Genomic DNA, 12,257 nt, shown 5'->3' with positions numbered 1-12,257 from the left:
CCGGCGAGAAGAAAATATATGGATTAATAATTAAATAAATACGAAGAAAATATGCACAGAAACATAGAACTACAGGCTCCACCTTATATCCCTATTCGGGCCCTCGCCGCCAACCAAGTCCATACATACTTCCTTCAAGGAAGCATTGGCGACCATCTGAAGGCAAAGTATGCTCACATACGAGCGACGGTGGCGTTCTTGGCGCACCAAGCTGTAATTGTTTACCGCCCGAGGAACTCGCCTTCTTCGGACCGCATAAACGCAGTCGGTCTAGACGAAATGGTTGCCTCAACTTTGTCGTACCAAGCAATGACGACGCCATCCGCGATGCGCGGGAAAGGCAACTGCGTAGCCTACCTCAAACCCTCGTACACAGTTGCCTCGACCACCACTCTGAATGATCAATTCAGCTTTCTTTTCGATTAACGTCATTCCATTGTTCAATACGTCATGTCAGGTAAGAACCCACGGCGTAGGCAGGAAAGGATTTCATCCCCTTCCTCGTATCCTAGATTTCCCCAGGTGCGCTCCAAACGGAGCGCGTAGGCGGCGATGTGGTTGCACTCGGTTCCGGGTTGCAACTGAATGCAGCGATTTTCACTGGGGCCGCACTTGCTGGAGCATCGATAATCGAATTCCAGCTCCAAATTGGCAGTCTTGAACCAATGGGGGTGTTCGTGTATGTTTTGCACCTGACGTCACCGTGATGGTAGTGTACAGTTACAGTGTACAGTTCATATCTTGGTGCGGGATAGTTTGTGAATGATCGTGGAAAGCGGCAGCGCGACGCAACAAGGACGAAAGAGTCTTTGTCATAAATCCCTGAGTATGCAAGAGGAACCACGCTGCAGGGCTCAGAACCAAAACCCTTAGGCTGTTTACTTTTGACGAAGGCTGTACATGTAGCTTCCACGCAGTGCACCCAAAGCAGGCTGTGATAAGCGGATTTGGTAAGCACCCATCTTTTTGCCGTATTCCTAGTTTCAAATATGGCAACCACTGTGATGCTGTAAAGCCTGTTTCACATGCAAGCGAAAACGCTAGCGATGCCTGCCGCCGCGGCAGCTCGAGCGGCCAAAGCGACGAGGTTCAAACAAGTGAAAAATTTTTCGCTGCTACGCGCCGCTCAATCGCTAAATTCGCTCAGTCGCTTGCATATTTAAGGCCATAGCATCCGCTTCCCGAGCTCGCATGAGTAGCAGTTGCATCCGAAATCGTAAGATGAGCTCATTTGGTCCGTTTTACATAGCGTGAGTTTTGCCTCCCGACACGGCGTTCAATCGCGGCGTGGGTGTGCTCGCTGTGCGACTGACCAATAGGAAGCGCCGGCGGAAGCAAAACTGTTCATTCTAATCGAAACATGCTAAATATTGCCTTGCATCTAAAAGCACACTTGTTTATAATATCACATTCCGTGTTGCTCTACTGTCGAGTTGCTAAGTGGGATGTCTATGCAAAAATCGAGCAACCGTGCGTGTCCTTCCGACCGAATTCGCTGGGCACTCGTTGCATGTGAAAGCACTGAGCGAAAATCGCACTACGGCGTCACCGGCCACGCCAAACATTTTCATCCTGGTCGCAGCATGTGAAACGGGCCTTAAGGGCGGTTCACATGCAAGCGACTGAGCGATTGAGCGGCGCGTCGCTGCGAAAATTTCCAACTTGTTGAAACCTAGCCGCTCGTCGCAGCGACGACTCAAAACAGGTTTTTCCGTCGCGGCGACAGATTTCGCTAGCATATTCGCTTCCATGTGAAACAGGCTTTAGGCGTGGCGCCGGTGCCACGCCTCGCTCGGCGCCGGTTTTGATTTCGCGCCGCCAGGAACGCTGAGCGCGCTCCCGGGGATCGGCGCATGCGCAGTGCGGCCGGTCCCGGGCGTCGTATCGATCCGTCGCGGCGGCGGTGTTCCCGGCGTCCCTTCGCCTCTCCCGGGAGGGCGAGGCTGCGACCGTGGGCTGTTCTGATGGCGCCGTCGCGACTGGCACGGCGTCGGCCTGGCCTCGTTGTCTGGCTTGTGGCCGGGTTTCTGCGCCCCCCTTCCCTCGCGCTTCGTCGGCATCGAGCGCTGCTGCCCATTTCGGGAAGAAGCCCGTTCGTTCCCTGGCTCGCTTCCCTTCGGAGCCATGATGCAACGCACAGGCCTTCTCACAAATCCACAGCCAAGGAGATAGCAATGTTCCTTTCTTCAGAGGGTGAAGCTTCTGGTGTTTTTCTGGTAATTAGAACGCTGTTGATTCAAAATGAACCACACCGCACCTCCCAGAATCGAGCACAGCTGCATACGTTAGACCTTTTGCAAGCTCCCCGTTGTAAGCGATATTTGCAAGCTCTGCGATGAAAGCCGCCGTTGGTTGCAGTCCGAGATGCGGGCTTTGCGTGCAGTTTTTCGACTTGCGCGTCACAGGGTCGGAATTTTCTGCAAACCCGCTGCTATCATTTATCTGGAGCACGCTCCTGAAGGAAGCATTATTCTGGACAGGGCTGCGCGTCGAATGCAGCAAGCTATCTGGGTCACGACAGAGCGCCCGAATCCGATGCTAAGAAAGGGCGTGCGCGAAGTCCTCCGCCCGCCCGCTGTACGTGGCGCCCGCCAGCTTGATGTGGATCGAAGCTTGCGAGCTGTATAGTATGAACACGCTACGGAGCTGTAGGGTCATGCACGCACTGGCGTGTTTGCGCAGTTCGCATTGGGTCACAGCTCAATAAAGAACGCTTGCGAAACGTGGACACGCTCGCGCTGTACGAAAGCTGTGCATACACAAACTCCGAATGTCCCCTCGTACAGCAGCACATCTGCTGGCATCAGTTAAATGAGTATGCATCACCTTGAGAACCGATGCTAGGGAGCTGTCATTTTAAGCATGCCATTTTCAAGCCCACAAAACATTAAAACCAGTATGTGTTGGCACATTTCATGCAGTTTGAAGGCATCAACTACTCATACGAAACAATCGCAACTATAATTAAAAGCAGGAGCCTGCCTGGCACTACACCCTTAAAATATGATTCAGAGTACTAGTACTTGCAGGCTGATTATTAGGTTGATGCTTGCAGGAGGTCAGCATGAATGCTCTTAACCTTTAAGGTGCCGAGAGCGATCACTTGAATTATCACCTAGATTTCTTCATTTTCTGCACAGCAATAGTATGCTGTACAGGTGAGGAGACCACTGATGCCAACCAGGACAGTCCTGTTGCACGGCACACTAGCTGCAAGCATCCACCCGACTCGAGCACAGCAGATACAACCATGGTGACCACCACTAAATGCGCATAAAAAGCGCATAGTGGCAGCAAGAACGGCAACGTTGACAAGAAAAATGCACTTACAAGAATTTATTTTCAGCATTTTTTATAAAAATACCCGGCTCATGACTATTTTGTACAAACTATGTACACAATGCTTTCCGAACGGCAGGAATTGGGAAGGGAGCGGGGGTTCGTGGAGACACAAACACTTAACCGAGAACACATAAATAAGAGGAACAGGCGCGGAAGTGGAAGAGCAACCCGCTCGGTAAAGAGGAACAGCTCTGTCCGGCGTGGTGCTCTCTCCACTAGTTTTCTTCCGCATGAGGAAACAAATAACTTAGTTATGAAACAACAGCCGCTGCTCCATAGCACTGACTGACGCGTCCGGCAAGAACGTCTACAAGTACAAAAAACAAATGATGAGAGTGCCCTTTACGCGCACAAACAGAAAGTTACGAAAAGTGTGATGCTGTGGTATATACACTGTTTATGGTCGCAAAGGAAAAAAAAAAATGCATCGTATGGTGGAAGAATGCTGGTTTACAATGAGCTCTGCTTGTGGTATTCATGGCAGGTTGGAAGGGAACAGGGCAGGAGGGGCAGTTGGAGGGTCCTATGTACATTCTCAAAATAAATACAGGGAGAAGATGATATTACACAGAGAAAAAACAATGGCAGCTGCGCGCAGTTTGGGAACGGAACACAGCGGTGTGCAAAAAAAGGACTGGTCTGCTTGCGACACAAACGGATGGCATAAGTCCTGGGATGGGGCGAGGGGTGCCCACACTTTTTTTTTCGGCATATCACAGCTACGCAGTAAAGGAGGCAGTCTCTTAGCTTCTTCGCCCCTGGGCGCACACACTGGGCACCCCACACCTCGCAGAGTCCGTCGCAAAGAAAAGAATGCGCGCAAATTGGGTCCCCAGTCTCTCCTCACTTATCGCACGCTGGGCAGTCGTAGACTTGGCAGAGCAGAGATTCTTCCCACGCACTTGTGGTGTGTGTTGTGTTTGCATTGATGAGAAAAAAGCTGTCACCTCGTCGTCTCCAAGCAGCGGGGAAGACTTGTTAGCGGCACATGAAGACTTCTCTCCTGTCTCAGTCTCTCGAATCCAGCGGGGCAGGCCAGGAATTGTGTCCACGCTTGTTCGCAGTTCCCAACAGAACGCAACGTCCAGGATGATGTTTTTTCTCCAGAAGGAAAAACAATGGCGATTTCTCTCCCGATGAAGGAGAAGATGATGGGGCAAGGGGATCGGCGGGGGAAGAGGGAAGGGAAATTGGTGCTTCTAAGGGGGGCGTGATCATCAAATGGAGATGCGGTCTTGACTGCCGGTTGAATTCTGGTCAAGGGAAGACTGGTCGTTGCGCACCACACACCGGACTGGGATGTTTTCTGATACGGTGCTGTTGAGGTCTTCGGCGACCATCCACTCGTGCTCGAGGATCTCCTCGAGGGAAGGCCGCTCCGATGGCACCAGCGCCAGGCAGCGGCGGATGAGGTCCTCGCACATGGGAGACAGCTTCCGCCGGAAGTGGAGCTCGGCGCGCAGGATCTGCTCGTCCTGCTCGAAGGGGATGTCGCCGCACACCATATCGTACAGGAGGATGCCCAGGGACCAGACAGTGGCCGCGCGACCGTTGTACCGGTTGCGCTGGATCCACTCAGGAGGACTGTAGACGCGGGTTCCTGTGGACAGACAAACAGGAAAGAACGCAAGTCAGCTTCCTCTGCTTGTAAAACATGGCGGCGAGACAGCACAGATGTGCGCAATGTGGAAGGCACAACTCTACTAACCGCGAGTGAGGCTGTCTGTACACAATCTGCACTCACGAAATTTAATAACATATTAAATGATCTGCTTATATCCCTCGATCAGATTCAGTTTTAATACAATTTCCGCATTCCTAGCACCATGCAAAAACTGCCCCAAGCTGACAGAACCTTAAGGGCTGGCTACGCTAAGTGCTGAGCACAATAGACGAAAGAACCGCTTCGCAAAAAAAAAAAAAACGGTATTCTGTCCTCTTTGTGGGGCCCGCCAAGTACGGGACAATTTCCTTCTGCCACGCACACGCAGTTTCGGGCGCACTATCGGCTACTTCCTCCAGATTCCCCCGCGCGACCAGACATGCAGCAAGCTCGGATAGAAAGGAGGAGACGTGCCACCAATGGCACCGCGGCCCGCTCAGAGCGAGAGAAGCCGCTGGCGGTCAACGGCTCCGCGAACCACCAACAGCCGCCGGGTGGAGAGGACACGCACACACACGGCCAAGCGAGACTTTGCCGCCGCCGGCTTCTTGGGGTTTATTTTCGGTGTGCCTCGGGCGCCCGCCGCAGACTACGCAGAAAAGACGACGCCTGCTCCCCCCCTCTGTGCTCGCGTCGCCAGTTTGGCGACGGTTGGTACGTATGCTGCTACGCCGCCGCAGTCGCTATTACGGTCTCCGGGACCCGGGCCGAAAATACGGTACGGCGGCGGCGTCGCGGCGAACCGCACGACATTGACGAAGGGGAGGTTGGAGGATCGGTGGCGGAAATCAAGGGAGGGGTGAATTTCGAGGGGAAAAGGATAGACAGATTAGACATTGTAAGAGCGAAAGGGAAAATAAAAATAAATTAACAATGGGGGAAGTATAGGCTATGTGGCGAAAGCTACCGCCCGGTAGAAAGGGTAAAGCCATTATCATCCATCCATCCACGTTTATAACGGCCGCCCAAAGGTACGGTTAGACCGCGAGGAAGCCTGTAACCCTCATCTCGTGAAGTTGCAAGGGGCGACGAAGGGGACAGTCGCGCTCGAAGGACGAGTTCAGGCGGCTGAAATGCGCGAGCGTGTATAAACGAGACGATCCCAAGTTCGCTAAAAGGGAGGACACTGGTGCATGTACCACGCGAGTTTTTCCTGCTTAGGTGTGAGAGACTCAGATCGTGCGCACAGCGCATAAAAAAAAAAACGGCATTTCCCCAAAGTCAGTTACCGCGCTTCAAGAGAAGCGGCGGTTACGAAGAGCTAACGGCCACCAGAAGGAGACGAACACGGCCGACTTCAACGGACATTTCAAAAAAAGCGGGTCGGCCAATCAAGGTTTTCGGGGAGTGGGGGGGGGGGGGACAGACGCGAGAGCCAATTGGGGGAGAGTACGAGGAGAAGGCCGTAGAGAGAGAGGAGCATAAGCGCGGAGTGCCACGTGACCATAACACAGCCATCCTCCTCGCGCCACTTCCGGCAACAACGTCGCGGCGGCCTCCTCGAAACGTGGGTCTGTTGAGTTTCGCAGCGTGCCAAGAAAGAGGGTTTAGAAGGAGGAGAGGCTATCGATGGAACCCGTCTGTGCTAACTAAACAAAGATGGATGCCGCCGCTGTCGCGAGTGCGCCCTCGGCGAAGGGGACCCAATCGATTGACGGGGCCAGACGGCACCCGTCCAACGCAGAGCTCCCCTGCAGAACGACCACTTCGTATTTGCGTGGAACACGATGGTGCCAACATCGCTAGCAGTAGCTATGCGCTCTTAGGAAAAATATTGTCACTCGACAGAACAGCGGTGTAATGGGAGCGCGGTGGCAGATGGGCTAATCGCTATAACCGTACACGGTTTGTGGCGAATACATTGCTATCGACATATGCGTGAGAAAATGCTGCGCTCGAGTACTGCGGCTGGATTTGAGATAAAACCTCTGTCTGTCGCACTAAGACGTGCCCCAATCGACAACGCACCGCAAGCCAAAACCCAAAAGTCAACTCACCGTCAAAGTCCGTGTAGAAGCCCTCGCGAAGAAAGGCGCCGGACCCGAAGTCGATGAGGTTGACCGACAGGGTCTTGAGGTTGACCAGAATGTTCTCGTCCTTGATGTCGCGGTGGATGACGCCCGCCTTGTGGCAAGCGATCACGCACTGGACGATCTGCTTGAAGAAGAGCCGCGACAGCGTCTCCTCCAGCACGCCCTTCTCTGTGATGTAGTCGAAGAGGTCCTTGACCACCTCAGGCCTCTCCATGATGAGAATGAACGAGTCGGGCCGCTCGTACCAGTCGAGCAGCCGGATGACGCCCGGTACGTGGTCGACGCGCCGCAGGAGAACGATCTCCAGGGGAACCTTCTGGCCGTTCATCTGTGGGGATGACAAGAGGGGAGCGATAAGCATTCGTGCACTGCTGGAAAGTAGGCCAGGTTTTAGAATCTGCTGTAGCTTTGTAATTTGTATTCACCACACATTGTCTTCCCTAGAATATTGGAGTTTTGGGAGCTTAAAAATTTAAATGGGTAATTGTGACTGCAAAACTGCGCCGATCGCTTCGCGAAAACTGCACTCATTTTTATTACTCGGGTTCCCGAGGTCAGCTTATTCTGTCACGGACAACGCCGCACCAAAATTCGATTCGGACAGTACCGAAGAACATCGCTACAAGTAACTTCCTTCAGCCTGTCCGCAATCCCCTCTTAATGAGAAGCACGACTTCACTGACACGTCCCAAAAGTGCTTAGCCTTCATGCAGGCAGGCGAACGTCAGCACCGCTTCATCAAGGCGCACAGAACGTCGTGGCGCCTGTTTCCCAGCGAGCTGCGGGAACATCCACGCTACGTTATTGTACCGACGCTACACGGAAACCTTCGCAGCACGCAAGAAAAGCGCCCGCGCACCTAAATCGCCCGCCGATCTCTCGCCCGCCCACAACCGAAACACACACGCCCAAAACATTCCCGTAATCGATCGCGCGCCCTAGTAGCGAGCGCCGGCTCCCTTCCTCGGGGCTCGAAACTCACGGCGTCTAGGAGAGAAATCAAAAGAGCGCCCTGCGCCAAAACAATCGAGCGCGCGGCGGCGGCGCCAGCTTACGGCCGATCTCTCGCGCGCCCGCACCTCGGCGAACAATGCCCCCTCGCGAAACCGCTCGCAACGCGCGCCGCCGCCATGCGGACCGACGAACTGCCTGCCTGGCGGCCCGAACAAACGCCGAGAGAAGGGGAGAAGCGGCAGCCCACCGCTTCAAACATGGCGCCGCCGCCAGAGCACGACGACGGAGGCATCTAGGTTGCGAGCGTCGCCGCCGTGAGCGCCGGGGGAGAAGGGGCTGGCTGCGGCGACGGCAGCAGCAGCAACGGGCGGCCTCCTCGCCGCCGAAAGAATCGGGCGGCTTTAACCGATCTAGGTTGGCTGCATTCCTGGCCGAGGGAAACGGACGCTCGCGAACTCTGCGTGCCCTGGGGGCCACAGGGAAGCGGAGGCCGTGTGCGCGCGCGCGCATTCCGACTTTTTTTTCTTTTCCCCCGTTCGCGTCCCTCCCGTACCAAGCGGCGGCGTCTGCTCGCGAAACCGCGCCTCTGAATCGCGGCAACAGCGCGACGTTCGTCTGCCTGCAACGAAACACGGTAAATGAGACATGAAAACGAGTACTCACCGTGCTCCACTCGGTAACCTTGTCCCGAGAAACATGCTTGATGGCCACCTGCGCAGAAGAAGCGAAAAACGTCGCTCAATACACGAGCCAAGCGGCGACAACGGTTCGAAACTAACGCGCAGCGCGCCATTTGCCAGGGAGCGCGCAGTTTCGCTTGCTCTCTAAACCACATCCGCCAGTCACGACCCCGGGCAACTACAACAAACTCCCAGGCGCCGTAGCACGCTCGAGAGAGGCGGATGGTTCGATGAATAAGATGCACTGTGAAGGACACCGTTCACTCTAGAAACTTGGCGCGAATTCAACGGCCGAACAAGGAGGGGAAAATGCGCGCGGGGGAGCGATGTTGGTAGTGGAGAGGCCCGCTTACCGCCAAGTTGTCGCGGTTCCGGGTGCCCGCGTAGACAGTGCCGAAGCCTCCCTTTCCAAGCAGGACGCCGACGCGGTAGTTCTTTTCGAACGTGTTGCTCTTGTCGGCAACTTGCGCTGAAAAGAGCGGAGTAACGCTGTGAGTATCCATGGAAGCCAGGGCACAACTCATTGGGCAAACGCCGCCGTAGACGGTGTTGCGGTTATTACCTTGACGATCCCATAGCATCGAGCCTAAGTTGGGTATACGTCGTCCAACCATCGTGGAGTAATCCAGAGTGTGGCACAGAAACACAACACGTTTGGCCCACAACGGCGAGTAATCCAGAAAGGCAGAGCGGCGGACACGAAGCAGTGAAGATGACGGTTTGGCGGGACTTTTTTTTTTTCCTAGCCACCACGCGCAGCACCGACCACCATCACCAGCGAACGCTGCCGTCTATGAATCGCGGACGCCCGCGCTCATGTGATAAATATCAAGGGAGAGAGACGTTTCGTGCCTCCAGTATCACTCCGCTGACTGACGCTCGCATGGAATTCCCGCCAGCCAAGACGCACTTATCTCGCAGAAAATACAATGCGCTCAAAAGTTAAGAGTTTTAGCAATATTTAAAAAATAAAGCCGTGCTTTTTCAAATTTTAGAACGCCTAATAACGCTGCAAATTCGAAAGAAACATTCGCACTACTTTGGCCCGACCCGGCGGAGTAAAAGCGCGCTGCGGCCTCCGGCGCGAGCGCAGCAGAAAAAAACCCGACGTCACGGCGCCTGGTGACGTCGGTTGTCGACTCGGTCCAATGGCCGCGCTCTCAGGGTCCGCCCAATGGGAGCGCGGGAAAGGGCACAGACGCTGTGACGTAGAAGGAAAAGGGCGCGGAATGTACGCTATGCTTGTGTGTATGTGTGTGTGCGCGCGCGTGGCGACTCCTCTCTTTCTCTCGCTCTCTGTGTTTTGCGTTTGCTGTTCTTTACTTGCAGTGCCCCTCGCGGTTTTCTCTTTTCTTTTTTCACTCGCGTACTTCTTCATACGCCCTTTCTCAATCGGTCTGTGCGAGCGCGCCGTTTAGTGCCCGCCGCCGCTGCCGGTAAAGTTTCGTGCGTGTACGTCCCGCTTTCCTGCGTTGTACACGCCGCGTTCTTTCGCGCTCGCCTACCCAGGCGTCTTCGGCGAATTAGCTCCGCCGGCGCCGGTAGTGGCGGCCGTCGCTAGCAGAGGGCGCCACCGTCTTGCCAGGCGCCAACGGCCTGGGAAGGCCGCTCCGCGCCCTCGGAAATGCCGAAGCCAGCGGCGCGCGGGGCATTCCCAGAGACGAAACAAAAAAATGGCAGTTTGTTTGGATTGCGGCTTCTCTTTTGTTTGTGCGTGTACTTTGCTACCAGAGCACGCGGGTGCAAGGGCTTTCGTGGGGGGTGCTGCAATTTACATTTTTCGCTTCTTGCTCTACGTCTTGAAGCTGCGACGGCCAAGGGCGCTGTCAGGCACTACAGTAGCTTGGTGACATGTACGCGATGTTTGAGTTAAGTGCGACTGAGCATTTTCTCGTCACGGCCAAATTCCGAGTTTTTCGAGAGGGACAACCGAAAAAATAAGGGTAAGTTGCTGGGCTAGGCTGAAGAATGTCCGGCGAGGTGAAGGGAGAACGAGTCCGTCGGAAAAGGCGGGAAAGGGACTGATTGGAGGAGCGATGCTCTTGAGAGACCCGCCGCTACACAACTTCGCGAAGCTGTGCAAGGCTTTATCTATCTCTAGTGCTTCGCTCTTTTATCGTTTTCTACTTTCCGCTGCCCCGAGTCCAAAGGGAAGCCGACTGTGTAAGGCGCCGGTTTCGCTTTAAGTGAAGCCAATGCTCTCGACTTTTTAGCGTTACCCGCCAATACCCGCACCTTTGAAAAACTGCCCCAACAAAAGATGCCGCTGGTGATTGCCGAGGGCTGCCTCTGAAAAGAAGTTCTAAATATCCTGTTGCTGTTTTCGACGGCAGCAGCAAAAGGGCGTTTTTCCACATTCCTAATTTTTACTTACTTTTAGAGGAGCGAGAGCCTTTTCAGTGATGCGGAGTTGCGCGCTCTTCTGTGTGTTCGCCGTGGCTGCAAACAAGGTGCGAGGTCCTTGCAAGACCGTAAACGCCTCCTCAGAGATAAAGAGGCGAGAGCCTACAACGGCGATGCGCTCGGTCTTATCGCTTTCATTTACGCCGCTTTTTCACCGGCTAAAAGTAAACACCCGCACGACGCCCCCGCATTTCATCACCGTGAAGCAGCTTAAGGCTGCGTAGAGGGACTTAACAGCGCTACTGGAGTGTCGTTAATCGCTTCTCGGATCAAATATTAATTCCGAAACTGATAACGCCGTAGCACGAATGGCTTCACAGACCAAAGCAATATAAATAATAAACCCGATAACCCAATGCCTCGCGGTGTGCTATTTAGGCGTGACAGATTTCCTTAGCCCATCTTCTTTTTCCGTTCAGTAACCGAGTGTGATAAGATGCGTGGAACGAAAAACAGGCACTCCTGAAAAGACGATTAATAATCTACAGACGCATGCAACTCAAGTACGAAGTGATAAATGACCCTCAAGACAGGTCATCCAATAATCAACGGCGTCGACCTATTGCCATTGCGTCGCAGTCATAATAAGCCGCCACGCTGGCAGGTGTAAGGCGAAATTAGCTAGGAGGCATCCTTCGAGGGTCATTTACCGCTTTGTTCTTGAGTTCGAGCGTTTTTGACACGTGTCAGTCGCTATGCGCGTCAATCGGAGCTCTCCGACAAGCGCGTGACATTTTGAGAGTGAGCTTCTTGACGCGAGTCCAAAGTGACTTCTCGTAGAAGATCACCCGAGAACTACTTCGACGTTGGTGAGTGCACTCTGAGCTCAACAAGGTTGTGCGACCAAATACGACGAATGGCAACCGACGCAGCGTGCGCAAGTTTGGTTAATTTATTTCTGTTATCGTATCGCCGTCTAGTATCAGTGGCCGTTTGTTGCGACACGCAAAAGCAAGCCTCACGGACAAGTACAGTCGGTGACAAAAGTCCCTGGACCACGTGTTCCGTCAAGCAAGATGATATCTGTGTTATTAGAGGCCAGCTGACGACTACACTTGTGGAGGTGACAGAACATGATTTCGACTTTCACCTCCACAAGTGTAGTCTTCAGCCGCTGGCTTATAATTGAGCTCTCTGCTTCGTTCACGAAACACGTGGTCCAGAGACTGTTGTCCCCGATTG

General features: G+C 54.0%; 1 protein-coding gene across 2 annotated transcripts; it reads right to left on the bottom strand.

The window, feature by feature from the left end:
- Positions 1-3,321: 3,321 nt before the first annotated feature.
- LOC149335076 (serine/threonine-protein kinase pim-3-like) lies at positions 3,322-9,496 on the bottom strand. Of its 2 annotated transcripts, XM_089551760.1 has the most exons (5): positions 9,235-9,493; positions 9,026-9,141; positions 8,656-8,703; positions 7,003-7,366; positions 3,322-4,942 (listed from the first exon to the last, which is right to left on the bottom strand). In XM_089551760.1, the coding sequence occupies exons 1-5, from the start codon at positions 9,284-9,286 to the stop codon at positions 4,560-4,562; spliced, it is 963 nt and encodes a 320-aa protein (XP_089407886.1). In that variant the 5' UTR covers positions 9,287-9,493; the 3' UTR covers positions 3,322-4,559. The 2 variants fall into 2 exon arrangements, with proteins under 2 accessions (XP_089407886.1, XP_089407885.1); XM_089551759.1 differs by having other exon boundaries at positions 9,026-9,496.
- Positions 9,497-12,257: the final 2,761 nt, after the last annotated feature.

Source organism: Amblyomma mixtum, chromosome 7 (assembly GCF_055824585.1).
Source record: "Amblyomma mixtum isolate Tamu chromosome 7, ASM5582458v1, whole genome shotgun sequence".
Classification (NCBI taxonomy): Eukaryota; Metazoa; Arthropoda; class Arachnida; order Ixodida; family Ixodidae; genus Amblyomma; species Amblyomma mixtum.
This window is presented reverse-complemented; position numbering and strand designations above follow the sequence as displayed.

Coding starts and splice junctions, on each gene's coding strand:
- LOC149335076 (XM_089551759.1), bottom strand. CDS start 9,286: ATGGTTGGACGACGTATACCCAACTTAGGCTCGATGCTATGGGATCGT. Junction 8,704..9,025: donor GGAACCGCGACAACTTGGCG/GTAAGCGGGCCT, acceptor TCTTCTGCGCAG/GTGGCCATCAAGCATGTTTC. Junction 4,943..7,002: donor CTTCTACACGGACTTTGACG/GTGAGTTGACTT, acceptor GTCTGTCCACAG/GAACCCGCGTCTACAGTCCT.